Raw genomic sequence first — 15,629 nt, 5'->3', positions numbered from 1 at the left:
TAAAATCTGTAAGTGAAGAGCTGAGGAATAGGAGCCCTGTGGAATTGCCTGAGTTTGGGCTTCCACAGCACACCTCAACAGTCAGGTATAACAGGGACTATGATGATGATGATTATTGCATCCATTAGAAGCCAATTCATTAAGAGCTGGAATCACAGAAATGCTTTGGACTGGAAGGGACCTTAAAGATCATTAAGTCCCAAGACCCATTGTTCTTCTGTACAGCTTTTTGCAATGCAGAATAGGATTAATTAAAAGATACTGAATTAGATTCACCCTGGCAGTTCCCACTTGGATGTGAGTCACCACAATCCTTGGTTAGTACCCATGCAAAGGGGGGTCACTTTACCGTTCTGGAGAATTCAAGTGAGCAGATGTTTGTTTGCTGAGCTGTAGGACAGGAGGACTAAGCCCTGACCATGCAATTTGGAAAGCCCACATTTACCCAACCCCTTCACTGGATTCTCTCATCCCTCAGGTTCTCTGGCATGAGTCCCCATGTTTCTTCTCAAACTTGAGCAGAAGAACACTTACCCAGAAAGTGAGGAGAGGCCTCGTCTTCTTGGATAAACACATGTCGAGCCCCGGGAGGGATATCAAACATCTTAAGGTACCCTTTGGCAGGTGCAGGGTCAGTGGAGGCAGCAGGGAGGCAAAGAGAAAGGAACAGCCATGGTCAGAGGCACAGGGCACGCCCTGCTTGCAGGAGAGGGCATGTGTGTGTGAGTGCCACCCAAACCCCAGAGGCAGCAGGAGCCCCAGCCAGCTGTAGGCAGCTGTAATTCCTACCAAGCTTTTTGGGAGTGCGGGTGTAGGTGCCCTTCACGGTCCGGCAGTGGGAGTCGTCCCCGCCGCAGACCCCGCACTGGTCCTCAGCCTTGCTGGAGCCAATCTCCTTGTCACAGCCCACTTTCTGCAGGAAAAACGGAGAGACTGGATATTAGGAGGGAATTCTTTCCTTAACAGTGCTGAGGCCCCAGCACAAGCTGCTCAGGGAAGCTGTGGCTGCCCCATCCCTGGAAGTGTTCAAGGCCAGGTTGGGAGCAACCTGGGCTAGTGGAAGGAAATGGCACTGGGGTGGAACTGATGATGTTTAAGGTCCCTTTCAGCCCAAACCAGTCTGGGATTCTATGACAAGAAACAAGGAGTGGAAAACAAGAGGAGCACTTGTCTGGAACAGGTCTGTGCTGTTCTCTACTTTAATTTACATCTCAAGGAATCAGAGGAATACAGTGCTGCAAATACGGAATTCAGAGCCATCTGCCAAGTCTCTCTCTGCCCATGAGCTGTTCCTATGAGCTGTCCCCAGAGTGTCCCCAGAGCAGGTGCCACTCACCACGCATTCCCCACGGACACAGATGCTGTAGGGATCCCTGTAGGAGCAGCGAGTCCCGTCGTGCACCGGCTGCTTCATGTGAGCCACATCCCCTGTTTCTCGGGACTGGCAGTACAGGTGACATCTCTTGGGAGCTGTGGAGCCAGGGAAAACAAAGGGCTGCAGGGAGGACAGTGATCCAGGTGTGTTCCCAACAGCTATCCCACCCATGGAGCGAGGAGTAAGAAGGGACAGGCAGGTTTGGGGGTGAGCATGGGGGCGGAGCAGGGGAATGGGGTGGTTTGGGAAGGAACACTGGGAATTTTTTGGGGGGAAATGGGCATTTTGGGGGAAAATGGGGATGTTCGGGCAGAACCCAGGGGATTTAGGGCAAAACTGGTGGTTTTGAGGCACAATGTGGCCATTTGGGGTAAAAAGTATCCATTTCAGGGATAAACAAGTGATTTGAAGTAATAAAGGCAAATTTTAGGGCTAAACAGGAGGCCTGGGGGGAACAGGGGATTTTAGTGCAAGGCTTGTGATTTTGAGACATAATTCTGCAACTTTGGAGCAAAAATGTCAACTTTAAGGATAAAGGGGTATATTTGGGGGGAAAATTTGGGCTTTGGCAGTAAAAAGGGCAAATTTTCCCAGAGTAGGGAAAATGCAGGTTAAATTCAGGGATTTAGGGCAAGTCTGCTATTTTTTACATATAATGTGTTAATTTAGGGTCAAAGCTGTGAATTTTAGGGATAAATAAGAGAGAAATTGATTGTTTGGGGCTAAAATGGAAAAACTTGAATCAGAGCAGGGAATTTGGGTAATGAAGTCCGGATTTAAGGCAAAACTATTGATTTTCAGACAAAACAGATGGATGGATGGGGAGGGAACCAACTTATTTGCTTTTCTGGGATTTCTGGGCCTGCCCCTGAGATATCCAGGCCAAGGGGAATGTTTCAAACCCTTTCAAGAGTCACAAAAGGCCCAGAGCAGGACGCACGGTCGGGGTGCTCGTAGGGCAGCCAGTGGTGTCGGCTGCCCTGGAACTCGAAGTGGGAATTGCGCTGCTGGCACTGCTGTGCCCTGAAGTCCTCAAAGTGCTTCGGACACTCCTCAGTGCTGCACAGCTGGAACTCAAAATTCACCCCGGCACAATCATCACCTCCATTGATGGGCCTGGGAGAAGAAAACATTCCAGAGATTTTCATCAGGGAGAAATAGAAATTGCTCCCTCTGAGGGTGCTGAGGCGCTGGCACAGGCTGCCCCATCCCTGGAAGTGTCCAAGGCCAGCCTGGACAGGGCTTGGAGCAACGTGGGCTGGTGGAAAGTGTCCCTGCCTATGGCAGGAGGTGGAATGGGCTTTAAGGTCCCTGCCAACCCAGCCCAGTCTGGGGTTCTGTAACTCTACGGAATTCTTGGATTCTCCAAAAGTGATCCCATTTTGAGAGGCTTGAACAGAGTGTCCACCCAAAACCCCAATGCCATTTCAAGTGACCCCTCTGAGGACACCCAGCTCCCACACCTACATTGGGTTGTTGCACTGGCGCGTGCGGAAGCGAACCCCAGTTCCACAGGTCCGTGAGCAGGAGCCAAACTTGGTCCAGGCTCCCCAGTGTCCATCCTGCTTCAGCTGGTTGGTGTTCTTCCACATGCAGTGGCCCTTGTAGCACCACTGAGGGAAATGGGGCAGGAAACAGGTGAGAACAGACACAATCCCCAAATCAAAAGTATTAGCACTGGACAGCAATATTTTGCTGCTGCCTGGGGCACATTCAGATTGTACAAGTGGCTCTCCTGAATTTCAAAATAAAGGGAATTTGCTAAAAAAAAACCCCAGGCATCTGAGTGTAATTTTATAACTGAAAATGGATTGGCAGCAGGACATGCACTAATGGGGATATTAAAGGGAAAAATCAGGTGCTAATCCTCAGCCTACACAAACATTTGCCACAGGGTGCCTGGGTAGTGAGTTCTGAGCAGCCATGCCACAGTAACAGCATCATCTGCTTCCCTGTATTTCGAAAGGCACTGACATAAACTTTGCAGATGAGACAGAACCCAAAAAACCTAACAAAGAGGCCACAGAACAGGTTGCACCTCAGCCGCAATCTCTATGCCCAAAATGTGCTAGGGCAAACCTTGTACAGCTCCCAGCATAACCAGTGGGAAAGCACAGCTTCACCCCAGGAACACCAGGCAATTCCCTGCTCCCCGCTGTGCCCTTCAGCCCAAATGGAGGTAACTGTTGATTGTTTCCCAAGACAGACAGAGTGCCAGACTCACTTTTCCTGGGGCACACTCCGTGCCATCGAGGGGAGGTCCCTTCTTGGTCTTGCAGAAGTAGGGGTTATCGGGATGGCTGCACCACAGCTGCTTGCACGGATCGAAGGTTCGGAACTGGAAAACACAAAGAGACCAAATGCAGAACATGAGATGGCTTATACTTTTTGGATAAGCAAATACTTTTGTATTTTGTTTATAATTTATTTGTATCTCTTATTTTATGTATACTTTTTGGATAAGGATCCAACCCACTCTGTAGATTCTATCTCACACACCCCAATGAGCCTGGCATCTTCAGGGCAGTGCTTATTCCCTGCATCCCCCAGCCCTGGGCTAGTGAAAAGAGCAAGTAAGACACCCAGAAGTGGGACAAAAAGGAGATTTTTTTTCCTCTCTTCATACTTGGGATTGCTCTCACCTATCTGTGCCACGTGGACCACGCTGCCACTCATTTTCCCATTATTCCACAGGACCCAGAGGACTGTGTTTCCCCCATAAATATCCCTCTGCTCTTTACAGATCTCTAAGTACTGCATGAACTTCTCTCCAGTGACTATGGCACTGCAGCTCTCCCATCAGCCACACCCCCTGGCTGTGTCTGGACGTACAGCTGTGCACATCCTGTAGCCCACGCCGAAGTCGAAACGGCACTGCTCATCCATGGAATAGTTGATGCCTGGCAGCTCAGGAAGCTTGGGCCAGTCGTGCTCAAAGGGGTCATCAAGAAGACAGTCATAAGAGCTATGGAAAGAGACACAGAAAGAAATACTGTGAGAAGATGTATACTCCTAATTCCTGCCCCATCCCTCGAACTGTCCAAGGCCAGGTTGGGTGGGGCTTGCTTGGAGCAACCTGGTCTAGTGGAAGGTGTCCCTGTCCATGGCAGGAGTGAGATGAGCTGTAAGGTCCCTTCCAACCCAAACCAGTCTGGGATTCTGTGACAATCTGAGACCTATTCCAAATCCCACTGGAGTCAGAGGGGTCTTTCCACAGACTTTTCATCCCGAGCAGATGGGCTATGGAACAGCGCCGAGTGAGGACACAGCCTTCACGGGTCAGAGCTTTTCTATCAGAGAATTGAAGGAAAGAGGGATCAGAGCCTGGCTGCACCGGGGAGGCCTTACTGGATGTATCTCCTGAGCTCCTGGCCGCTGCAGCGGGACCAGTGGTAGCGGTGGAAGGCGGCCTGCACCAAGGGGGCCATGACACTGCCCATCGCCGTCTCGTCCCCACATCTGTTCCCTTGCCCATCGTGCTCCATGCCCAGCCTGGAACAAAGAACTCCCCTCAGAGCTACTGCAAAAACAGCTGTAAGGAAACAGCTCTGGAAGAGGCACCAAACCTGACCCATCAGTACAGGCGGTTGAGGAGAAGGACACTCAAACCAGCTCCTGTCTCTACTGCCTGGACCTCCCAGGTCCCTTCCTCAGAGAAAACAATTTCACCCTGCCTCTCCTTCCTTTCTTCCCCCACTTGTCTCTCCATTGCTTCAACCACTACTGCATTCCCAGGGGGTTGGAAATAAAACCAGGACAGCTTCCACAGAGCCATTAAATCCAACACCCTTGGAGCAAGCAGGAGGTGCAGCACAGCATTTTGGTGTGACCTGATGGTACAAGTGGTACTTACACGTGCCCAGTCTCATGAGCAACAACAAAGGCTGATGAAAACCCGTCCTCATGGTTGAGGGTGCAGCTCCGGACCGGGTGGCACATGCCCGTCACAGGAGCATATCCTACAGAGAGACATCAGGGCTGAGTCTTGTGCTCAGCACATGGATTTTAAATGAGAACCCCCAGAAAACTTCCTCAGGAAAAGCTAACATTGCTCTAAGGCCAGGGCAGCCTGCCTGGCTCCTCATCCTGACCTGCTCTGCCACATCCCAAACTTTGGGAGTTCCTGCCCATTATCGTTAGTTCCCCGAGGCCAAAGGATGGATGCAGGTGTCAGAGTGGCTGGAATGTCAATAAATGGACATCTGTGGTGAAAGATGCAATAAAATAAAAGGAGTGGAATGCCACGTGCATTGAGGTTCCCAGTGATCCCTGCACACACAGGAATTTGAAGAGAGCTAAGAAGTATTTATTTACAACTCTCAAGAAAGAAAATCAATCTGTGGTTGGATATAAACGGCAAGGACTCATGGCAAGTTCTCCCTGCTTTTGAAACAGCTTGTGGAATGAACAAAGCAGGGAGCTCACAAAGCAATTCCCAATTTTTCCTCTTTTCTGGCAGATGCCAGCCAAGAAACACCGAGCCCAGAGCTCTGCTCCGGGTCAGCTGCATTACCTTGCATACCAGCGGGCCCAAAATCTTGCCTGGTTAAGAAGATGGCATGGTCGTGGTGCTCGGCGTGGCTGGGGTCCGGCCTCTGCTGCTGATAGGCCCAGCGGCACACGTTCTCCAGGCTGCGCGAGGGGTTCCCCCTTTCGATCAGGCTGATGGACTGAGGGAGCCACACGTTACAGCCAGCAGCTCCCAGGGGCAGCCCCTCTGCAGGGTGAGGATGTTCTGCCCAGGGCACGAGGGGAGAAGCGCCTCGCTCACCTTGGCGTACCCCAACATGATCATTCGGACCAGCACGACGTTGATGTGAACACCCAGGGACTCGTCGTGGTAAATTTCGTTCACCTGAGGGAAAAAAGAGGAAAAAATCAAAAAGGAAAAAAACCCACTGATGATACCAAGGGAACTTCCAAGGCCCTTGGAAGATGTTTTTTCAAGGGCCTGTATCACTACAGTCCTCAGAAGAGGATTCAAGTCTCGGATCATTTCTGCTCAGTGGAAAGCGTAGATTCACTTCCTGCCATCACATACCCCCTCCACATGGAGCCTGGGGAAGCACATGTCCAGCCTCCTCTCATGTTTCATGGATCAGAGCTCAAAGAAAAGGGGACTGGGGAAAAGACTTCAAGTATAAACCCTGCAAATGACAGAATCCACGATTGGTTTGGGCTGGAAGGCACCTTAAACCTCATCTCATTCCACCCCTCTGCCATGGCCAGGAACCCCTTCCACTAGACCAGGTTGCTCCAAGCCTTGTCCAGCCTGGCCTGGAGCACTTCCACTGCTTCTTGTTTTGAAGAGTATTTTTTTTAGGAGCAACTTATATGGCTGCCCTACTTTTTCAAGATCATTTAGAATTCTGTGGTCACTTCTGTACTGAAAAGAGGTTTTGTGGAAGGGAAGTTAGAAAAACAGAATTATGCAGATGGGCCAAAAGTTGTCCTTCTGGAGGCCCTTCCCTGTGTCTGGGAAGGTGAGAAATGTCCTGGCACCAGAGTGTGAAACATCTGCAGGTCCTCAATGAAGCTCCTCATTCCCCTGAAAACAAAATAAATATTATATTATGGGCAACTGGTGAGAAATAAACACCCCTGTTCAGAGGTTGGTGGGTTTGAGCAGCAGTTAGAGGGTTGTTTTATTTTTCAGTCAGGCTAAACAGAACTTCCCCTCAGGGAAAAAAGGTCACTGGGAGCTGTCCAGACTGTGGGCCCTGGCACGAGGATTTCAGCCCATGGTTTAAACCTGAAATCCCCGAGGCTGAGAGCAGTGTCAGCAGGGCAGTGGGACAGAGAATGAGCACAGAGCTCAGGCTGCCTGTCCTGTGAAGCAATCACCCCAAAGGTCAGGTATTCCTCTCTTATTTTCTTCCCATCCATGAAAGAGCATTGCTCCCACAAAGAGCTGGGCCGGGATAAGTGCTCACAACCTCCCTTGTGCCAGTAGACAACAGGGGAGTTTTCTAGACACAGGAATGACTTCCCTGGAGATGAAAAGGACCCTGGAGATGACCTTAAGCTTCAAGTCTTTAAGATTTCCCAAGAGCCCCCATTTTATCCCATTCTCTGGATGGCTCTGGGCAGCAGGGTGTCAGCTCGCTCTGCCTTCAGCCCCAGCAGATGGAGCCGCAGGCATGTGAAAAACATGGAAGTGGTCTGGGCCATGGACCAGCCCTGCTGCTCACTGAAAAGGTTTCAAAACCAAAAGGACAATATGCTGCAATAATGTGCAATGGAGATTCAATGCTGATGTTCCACGGCGTATGTTGGAAAAAGGAGATGGTTCTGTGAGTGATGTGCTGGAAAACATCACATTGGTTGAGTTAAATTTCATACAGGAATCATTTTTTCCCTCTCAGATTCTAAGTTCTCAAATTTAGAAGCTCTGTAAAACCAAGGAATCATTTAAAAATAATTCCAGGAATAAAAGAGTGTAAAACATATAAAAACCATTCCTACATCCATAAAATTATCATTAAGGGGAATCATTATGGGAATAATTAGTCCCTCATCTTCATCCCTGAGAGACTGCTTTTATTTCCTGGAAAACCTTATAATCCCACAGTTTCTAAGACAGATCTACTGGTATTACCAGAAGGTCTGCTCTGTCAAAGAGCCATTGAGAGCTTAGAACCCCTTCTCCCCTACATATTTAGGCTTTAATCAGTTTTTCTCCAGATCTGTGTTGTGGCAGAAGCTCAGAATTACTAGAAATGGATCAAGTTTACTTTCTTCCTTACTATTTTTCAGCTATTTCCTCATTATTGGAAACACCCTTGAATGTGCCCTAGGAAGGAAACTACCGCGAAAAAGATGAATTCAAGGAACATCTTAAAACCAGAAAACCTTCTCCAGCAGCAGTCAGAATGATCCCATTGCTGTTACCCCACACCTGGGATGGGTTCCCCAGCAGCCACTGCAGCTCCCAAAGGATACTCACGATGTTCATGAGGGTGAGGAGGTAGTTCTGGACGTGCTCCTTGCCGTGGAATCGCACCACAGAGTCGTCCACCCCCAGCAGCACCTCGATGTTGTGGTCGTTGTCTCCCGCGTGGCGGCGGCGCCGCAGGCTCTCGTTCAGCTGCTGCTCCATGCGGCCGTGCAGGGAACTCAGCGCTCCCAGGCCAGCCAGGAGGGACTCTGCAAGGACAGCCTGCCATCAGTGGAGCCACAACTCCTGCCCCATCCCTGGGAGTGCTCCAGGACAGCCTGCACGGCGCTTGGAGGAACCTGCTCTAGTGGAAGGTGTCCCTGCCCTGGCAGGGGGTTGGAAATCAGTGGTGTTTCAAGTGTCTTCCAACCCAACCCAACTGTTCTGTGATTCCACTATATCACCAATGGAATTCCAGTTCTACTTCAGAAACATCCTCCCACAAAGCATCCTCATCTCCAGAGTCACCACTTCTCTGGATGAAATACATGAGGGACCCTGAAGAAATGATTCTTGTGGAGTAGGGCTGGGAGAAATCACCAGAAAACCAATAAAAAAAAATCATTCAACCACATGGGTCTGTTATTGCCGTGGTTTATTCCTCAGACAAAACCTCACAGCTGTAGGACACTTGGTTCCTCCCAAATCCACACCAGTGCTCCAGCAATCTCTGAGCAATGACCATCAGTTAGGAACATCTCGTGGTGCACACACTGAGAGCTGCGTGCTATGGTTCCTGTGTCCCTGTGACAGTCAGGAGCAGCCCTGTTCCCCCACCCTTCCCAAAAACATACAGGGAGCTCCCTGCTCCACAAAGCCAGCAAGAGCAACAGCATGCAGGGGATGGAGAGGAGAGAACATTCCTGCTTTCCACTCATGCTCTATCAGGGCACTTTCCCCTACGACAGCAAATTTCCAGCCCTTCTCCTCTGGGCTGGAATTCATCAATGCCAAGGCTGCAAGTCCACAAACCAGCCCTTCCTGTGTCTTCAGGCACTCTCAAGTATGCCAAGCCCAGGGCAGCACAACAGTGGGAAAATCACACAGCCACTCCAATTCCAAAAACTGCTCCAGCTGGCACAGCTGCCAAGCACAGCATCCAAGGGAAACCCAGCTGGAACACTGTCACATTGTGGTGCCCACAGTGCCAACTTCCCATAGCTTGTAGTGCCCAGCCCAAAAAGCACCCTGTCACATGAGGGGTTTATCTGTTCTCTGGTCTGTTTTCCCTAATGCAGCACTTCAGAGCGAGCAGCCAGGCTCAATCCCAGCTTGCAGGTACTGCCCACTGCTGTTTCAGAGGATGCAGTCTGCACCCGTGGCCAAGCACTTGACAGAACATATGGGATCTAAGTCCATTGGGCCCAACTGCTCCCCCAGCACTGCCAAGGCCACCACTATACCATGTCCCCAAGTGCCACATCCACACAGCTTTTAAATCTCTCTAGGGATGGGAAATCCATCGCTGCCCTGGGCAGCCTGTGTCAGGGCCAGAAAACCCTTTCTGTATGAAGTTTTCCCGAATGTCCAACCTAAACTTTTCCTGGCACATCTTGAGGCCATTTTCTCTTGTCTGATCACTTGTTACTTGGGAGAAAGATAACACATGGGGCAACAGTGAAGAAACACACAGAACCAGTCTGGCTGTTTGGGGATTTGAGCTAGACAGACTAATCCATCCTAATCTCATTCTGGAATTAGCTGGTTTGTTACCTCTTCCTTTTTTAATTTACTAGTCACCTGCACCACTTAGATCCCAACCTTACCTGCAGGAGCAGAGCAGCCCACGCTCTTGTGCCAAGAGAAATGGCTGTTCTGGGTTACAGCAGGTGCTTGTCCTAGAGTGCGACTGTAAAATAATGGAAATACAGCTCTTTCCCTCCCGTTAAATAAAGCTGTGATCTGCCCAAATCTAATTTCATCCATGCTGTTATCCACCAACCCTCCTAAACCAACCCTCCTGTGTACCTTAAGAGAACCTTCAGCATCACTCACATGGGAGACTCTTACCATCTTATTTTATATTGTAAAATACACGGGCTCAATTCAGTGCTAGTGATAGAAGCATTCCTTAAATATGTATGTATATACACTGTCCATCCATCCATCCATCCATCCATCCATCCATCCATCCATCCATCCATCCATCCATCCATCCATCCATCCATCCATCCATCCATCCATCCATCCATCCATCCATCCATCCATCCATCCATCCATCCATCCATCCATCATGTTCCTCCCGTTTGTTCACTAGCTCCATTGCCTAATTTAGCCTTTTTCTGAACAGACAGCAAGGAAAAGTATCTAGGGAAGATCCACACCTTCACTAATTCAAAATGCAAGTAATGAGAAACCAGCGTGGAACCCATGGAGATCAGTCTAAGTCCCTTTCCAAAGAGTGTGTTAATGTACAAATGTCCCCAGGGACAGATGTGTTCTGCAGCTACTAAAAAATTCTGTTCTGCAATTCCCAAAGTAAGGAAAGTAGGCCAGTCCATCCTGTCACCGCCTCCTGAGCCTTATTTTGAAGTGTGCCTTTTGAAAAAGCAGCGAAGAGAAAAAGAATCCTTTCGTTCAAACACACATTCCAGACAGTTCCAGCATAATTCCCAGTGATTTCCACACAGAGTGTGCACATGCAACATTTCTGTGGTGCTGCTGGTACTGCCTGATGGGGAGGGGTCAGCAAGAGAAACCACCCAGGTCGGCAGGGCAAAGACACGATGACAGCATGTTCTCATTAGGTTCTGGGATGTGCTGCAACTCGTGTGCTCTGATTTATTAGGTCCTTAAAAAACAAAACCCTGGCAAGTTACACATTCCCCCTTATCTTTTCTTGAAGAGTTGCCTGAAATTGCCTTTTCCTCCAGAAGCGCCAAATGACTTTCTACCACCACCACAACAGTTTTGAGGCATGAAAAGAATGTGTCCTCTCCTAAGGTTCCTGTCCCAAACCCCCTTCCCATGTGAAGCACTGACACTGGGACCTGCAGTCTTGACTCCACAATTTGGATCCTTAATGCTGTCACTGTCTCTGTAGGAGAGTTTGTTGTTTGCTTAACTGCTGCCAAAACTTCTGCTTGTTTGTTTTTGGGGGCTGAGGGAAGAGTTTGTCTCTGCTGCAACCCCAACTGAGCCAGCTGGCCATAAAAATATACAGCTTTACTTGATGTTTCCCTGTATGTTCAAGGCTATATCCATGAAGTGCTTCCAGAAGCCCCTGCAGAGTGTCTCTCTGGGATATTTCACAATAAATAAATATTATCTATGAACTTTTGATAACACAAAGCCAGCCAGCTCTGCTGCTGCAGAAACACAGCACAGTTACACAAAAGAGAACATTGGATTTAACATTTCCCCCGGGGCAGGTGGAAGAAATCACTTGAGCATTTACAAAAACCAAACCAGAAAAGCTCAGAACAGCCTGCAAGTCAGAGTCAGGTTACAAAAAACCCTTCTGACCATCGAGTCCAACTGTTCACCCACCACCCTGATGTGGTCCACCACATGAGGATGGAAGTGCTGCTGCACCTGTGAGCCCTGGGATGTGGCAGCTAAGGTTTGGTGCTGGTGTCACATCTCATAAAGGTGTCTTGGTGTCAGAGGAGGTGTTAGCAGAAGACAAAGATACAAAAGAATTTACTAATGGAAACAAAAGTGCCAGCAACCAGGTTCGGACACTTTCACAAGAGTTTCACCACACTAAGGAATGAAGGAAAGGGAGAGAAGACATTCTTGTGACTTCACCCACAGACCTCCTGAGATGACTAAGCTTGGAGAATTACCTCTGTTTATATTCTCTTCCAGTGGGACCTCTGGAGTGACAGTGACTGGCAGAATGACAAACAAACAGGGATTAAAGCAAGGTCTGAATCCCCAGGCTGCAGGATTAGTCACAAAATGCATGAACTCCAAGAGCCACAAACACAGACCCCATCTCACTTTGTTCTGACACTTGAAAGAGCAAAGGAAACATCCCAGAGTGCCGACTGCCTCCATGAAATATGGGCTTCTCTGGTACCTGAGCAGTTCCAGCTGCAGGGTGATTCTGGGAAGGATGGAAGATTTCCTGCTCTCTATTCCTTGTGCTGACATCACAGGAAGGCTCTTCCCTTCCACACACCATCAGCAAAACCAGCTCCTAGCCCTCATTTGCACAGGGCTCCATGCCAGCCCCACACTCGGGGAGCCACGTAGAAATGCATAATCCTCTGTGTATTTGAACGATGTTTAGAGCCAACTCAGGATAAACTTTTCCAATAGAAAAGGCTGGAATTTTACCCTGTAATTTTCTTGTCATCACTTCCCTCCCTGGCATGAAGCTTTCTAGGACTGCAGGTTATCCTTACCTGGCAGCAAACACACAGAGAACAAAGCCAGAACTGAAGGAAACTATAATTAACCCAGGCCTGAATTTAGGTCAACTATTAACTGTTCTTTTTCCATCCCATGACCAGAAACAAACAGCAAAGAGGAATGCCAGCCTGTTCCAGAGCTCTCAGTGCTGGAGGACACTCCTGACAGCCTGCAACAGCTCTGCACTCACCTGATTGCTGGTGAAAGGGCTTTTGGATCTGCGGAAATTTAGCAGGGATGGTGCTGGTGGAACTGTGGCTGTGAGGCTCTGACATACAATCAAGAGAAGAGGAGTAAAGCTCAGGATCAGACCAAGCCTGTTTGGAATTAGAGATATTACCCTCTAATAATCAAAAGCTGAGGGAGGGCACAGGACAAGCAAAGGAGAAGCCACAGAGGCTGCTCCCTGCACAGCCCCTTCCCTGGCCACCACTAATAGCAGATCACAGCTCCAGGCTGGCTTAACACGGCCTCGGGACTTGCCCTGGCTCATCTGCTCTGCACCTTATTTTTAGCTGGGCTTTAGCCCTAACAGCCAACTTAGCCAAGAGGCAGTTATCCTGGAACTACTAACCATGTCTCCTGGAATTCCTGCTTCCCTAGTTGCAAGACAGGCCCCCATTCCTCGTTTCTTTAAATATTTGGCTCTCTTTCTATATAAAGCAAGAATTCCATCATAATTTTATTCTGGAGGTACAGGTGATTTGGTGGTTAGTTTTGTTTGTGGATTTTTTTTTAGAACAGGTTAAAAATATATATTTACTACATGTCATGATTCAAAAAAACTTAATTACAGGTAGAGCTGGAGTCTGGCTTTGACCCTGAATTTTGAAGTATGAAAATGTATTAACAACAGTCTCTTGACAATTCCAGGTCTTTTACCAAGACATTATTACAAGGTGTTACTCTTCCTTCAGCTTAGCAACTTCCACATGTAGCTCAGAGACTTTAATAGCAATAAACTGAATTTTTCTGCTTTAATCCCAGGAGAACAGTCTGTTGGGTAAAGGCCAGGATTTTTTTGGACATGTGAGGAAGACTTGAGCATTTGGGTCTGGCATTTTAGGAGACCTGAGTGACACCTTCTGCTGGTGCTTACATACAAAGAGAGGACATGGAGAGGCCTGTGGGTCACATATTGGGCACAATAAACCAAGCAAAGCTGTCCCTTCTTCATTTTACACCACACCAAGTTATTTGATTCAATATCAATGGTGCCCTTCAAACACAGATGCAATAAAATGTGAGAAATAAAAGGAAAAGAAGTCCCAGTTTACAAAATCATCATCTGTATCAATGTCCAAAAGTATGGAAAAAGCATCTATAGAGGCTCTGAAATTTGGTTTGCAGATGAGAAAAAGTAAGTCAGCAACAATGAGCAGCATGGCCCACTGCTGAGGTGCACACCTGGGGTACCTGGAGTGCTGAACCAAAGCCAGTTTGGGTATGGGAGGGCTTTATTTTACAGCTCAGAGTGGCCAGGCTTTAGTCCCAAAGTTTCCAGCTCACCCAGGAACATGAGAGAGCTCTACATGAATAACCTTAAAAGCACTCATGCCTTTATGTACCATTACATCAACCCAAAAATCATTTTTTCTTCACAAAGGAGTACTCTTAAAGCATCCTTGGATTCCTAACTGGAATGATGCACTGTAAAAGGACAGAGCAATCCAGAAAGGGGGGTACCCACTACATTCTGAAAGCACATGTTCCATTCATAATCTATCTGCTAATTCAGAACTTACTGGGAGAACAAATGAGCTGTCTGCATTTTTGGGCAGCTTCCCTGAGATCCCAACAGGCTTCACAGGAATTCCAGGGTCTAAACTCTTTAAGCAGGTATTTTCAGCACCAGAAAACTACTGTGAGCTTGCAGTGCTGGAGGAAGCTGTTTTGGCAGAGATGCAGTCCCCCCAGTGCTCATGAACGAAGTCATTATAGCAAGGCCTTCAAATTCTCTCACTCCTCACTCCTTGGCACCTGATCCAGCTTCTGCCAGCTGGCTGAAAGCACAGCAGGAGCCAAGCTTCCTATTTCACAGACCCATGGAATGGTTTGGGTTGGAAGGGAGCTTGAAGCCTATCTCCTTCTGCCTCCTGGCCACAGGAACATCTTCACAGGGCAGGAACATCTTCTACTAGACCAGGTTGCTCCAAGTCCCATCCAGCCTGGCTTGGACACTTCCAGGAATGGGGCAGCCACAACTTCCAGGGAAAAGACAGTAAGTGACTATTCAGTGGCAAAGACTGGGGCAAAGGGGAGCAGTTTCCAAGGGAGGGCACTGACTACTCCTTGGGTTGCTCATTTCTTTGGGATAAAGGCAGAGCTGTGTTTACATGCAGCTGCTTGTTTTTAAAAGCTGCCTAAGGAATGTGTTCCTAAACATGTGGGACCTTTTGCTGCCACAGGAACCGTTCAAGAGGACACAGCCTGGCTGGCGATCCTCTGCAGGCCCAGCTACAGCCCTTAGCAAGGGCTCAGCAAGCAGCCCACTGCCCACTGTCAACAGCAATTACCCTCTGATCACCAGCTGATCTGCCCTAAGCCTCTGGAAGTCAGCAAAGCCTCAACACTGTCCAGACACAGCAGCGGGATACAGGGACAGAGCCCAGCTCCCTGAGCAGGGGATTATTCCGAGCAGGGAGCTGGCCTTGCTCACAGAGCACACACACACCATCCTCCCCAGCCCCTGGGAAGGAGGGATGGAGCTGGACAGCTGCTGAGGAAGGCCTTGCACAATGCACAGTGTGATCCTTCACCTAGATACCCTACACATGGCACTGCCGCAGCCCCACAAAGGATGTCGAGTCCCCGTGCTGGAGGCCTGCTGCTCTGAGCCACGCCAAGGGGAAGGCTCTCCCACCAGCATCTATGCAAGGGCAAACCTCAGCAAGCAACCTCTGCTCTTTTCCAGGAGTGCTTTCTCCTGCCTGTGGAGAAGCCAAAGAGCTTGTCTGA

At 48.9% G+C, this 15,629-nt stretch overlaps 1 protein-coding gene across 1 annotated transcript in view; it reads right to left on the bottom strand.

The window, feature by feature from the left end:
* The window catches only part of ADAMTS3 (ADAM metallopeptidase with thrombospondin type 1 motif 3), a 55,294-nt gene that overhangs the window by 5,295 nt on the left and 34,370 nt on the right, over nucleotides 1-15,629 (bottom strand). Inside the window, exons 5-16 of the mRNA XM_050973986.1 lie at nucleotides 8,322-8,521; nucleotides 6,147-6,230; nucleotides 5,889-6,045; nucleotides 5,229-5,334; nucleotides 4,724-4,867; nucleotides 4,208-4,340; nucleotides 3,600-3,713; nucleotides 2,843-2,988; nucleotides 2,316-2,491; nucleotides 1,337-1,470; nucleotides 790-913; nucleotides 535-615 (exon numbers count right to left, since the gene is read on the bottom strand). Coding sequence (XP_050829943.1) covers nucleotides 535-615; nucleotides 790-913; nucleotides 1,337-1,470; nucleotides 2,316-2,491; nucleotides 2,843-2,988; nucleotides 3,600-3,713; nucleotides 4,208-4,340; nucleotides 4,724-4,867; nucleotides 5,229-5,334; nucleotides 5,889-6,045; nucleotides 6,147-6,230; nucleotides 8,322-8,521 — 1,599 coding nt within the window. The remainder of the gene's footprint in view (nucleotides 1-534; nucleotides 616-789; nucleotides 914-1,336; nucleotides 1,471-2,315; nucleotides 2,492-2,842; nucleotides 2,989-3,599; nucleotides 3,714-4,207; nucleotides 4,341-4,723; nucleotides 4,868-5,228; nucleotides 5,335-5,888; nucleotides 6,046-6,146; nucleotides 6,231-8,321; nucleotides 8,522-15,629) is intronic.

The sequence above is a fragment of the Serinus canaria genome, chromosome 4 (assembly GCF_022539315.1).
Source record: "Serinus canaria isolate serCan28SL12 chromosome 4, serCan2020, whole genome shotgun sequence".
NCBI classification, from domain to species: domain Eukaryota; kingdom Metazoa; phylum Chordata; class Aves; order Passeriformes; family Fringillidae; genus Serinus; species Serinus canaria.
The sequence above is the reverse complement of the archived record's forward strand: the minus strand, read 5'-3'. Positions and strand labels throughout refer to the sequence as shown.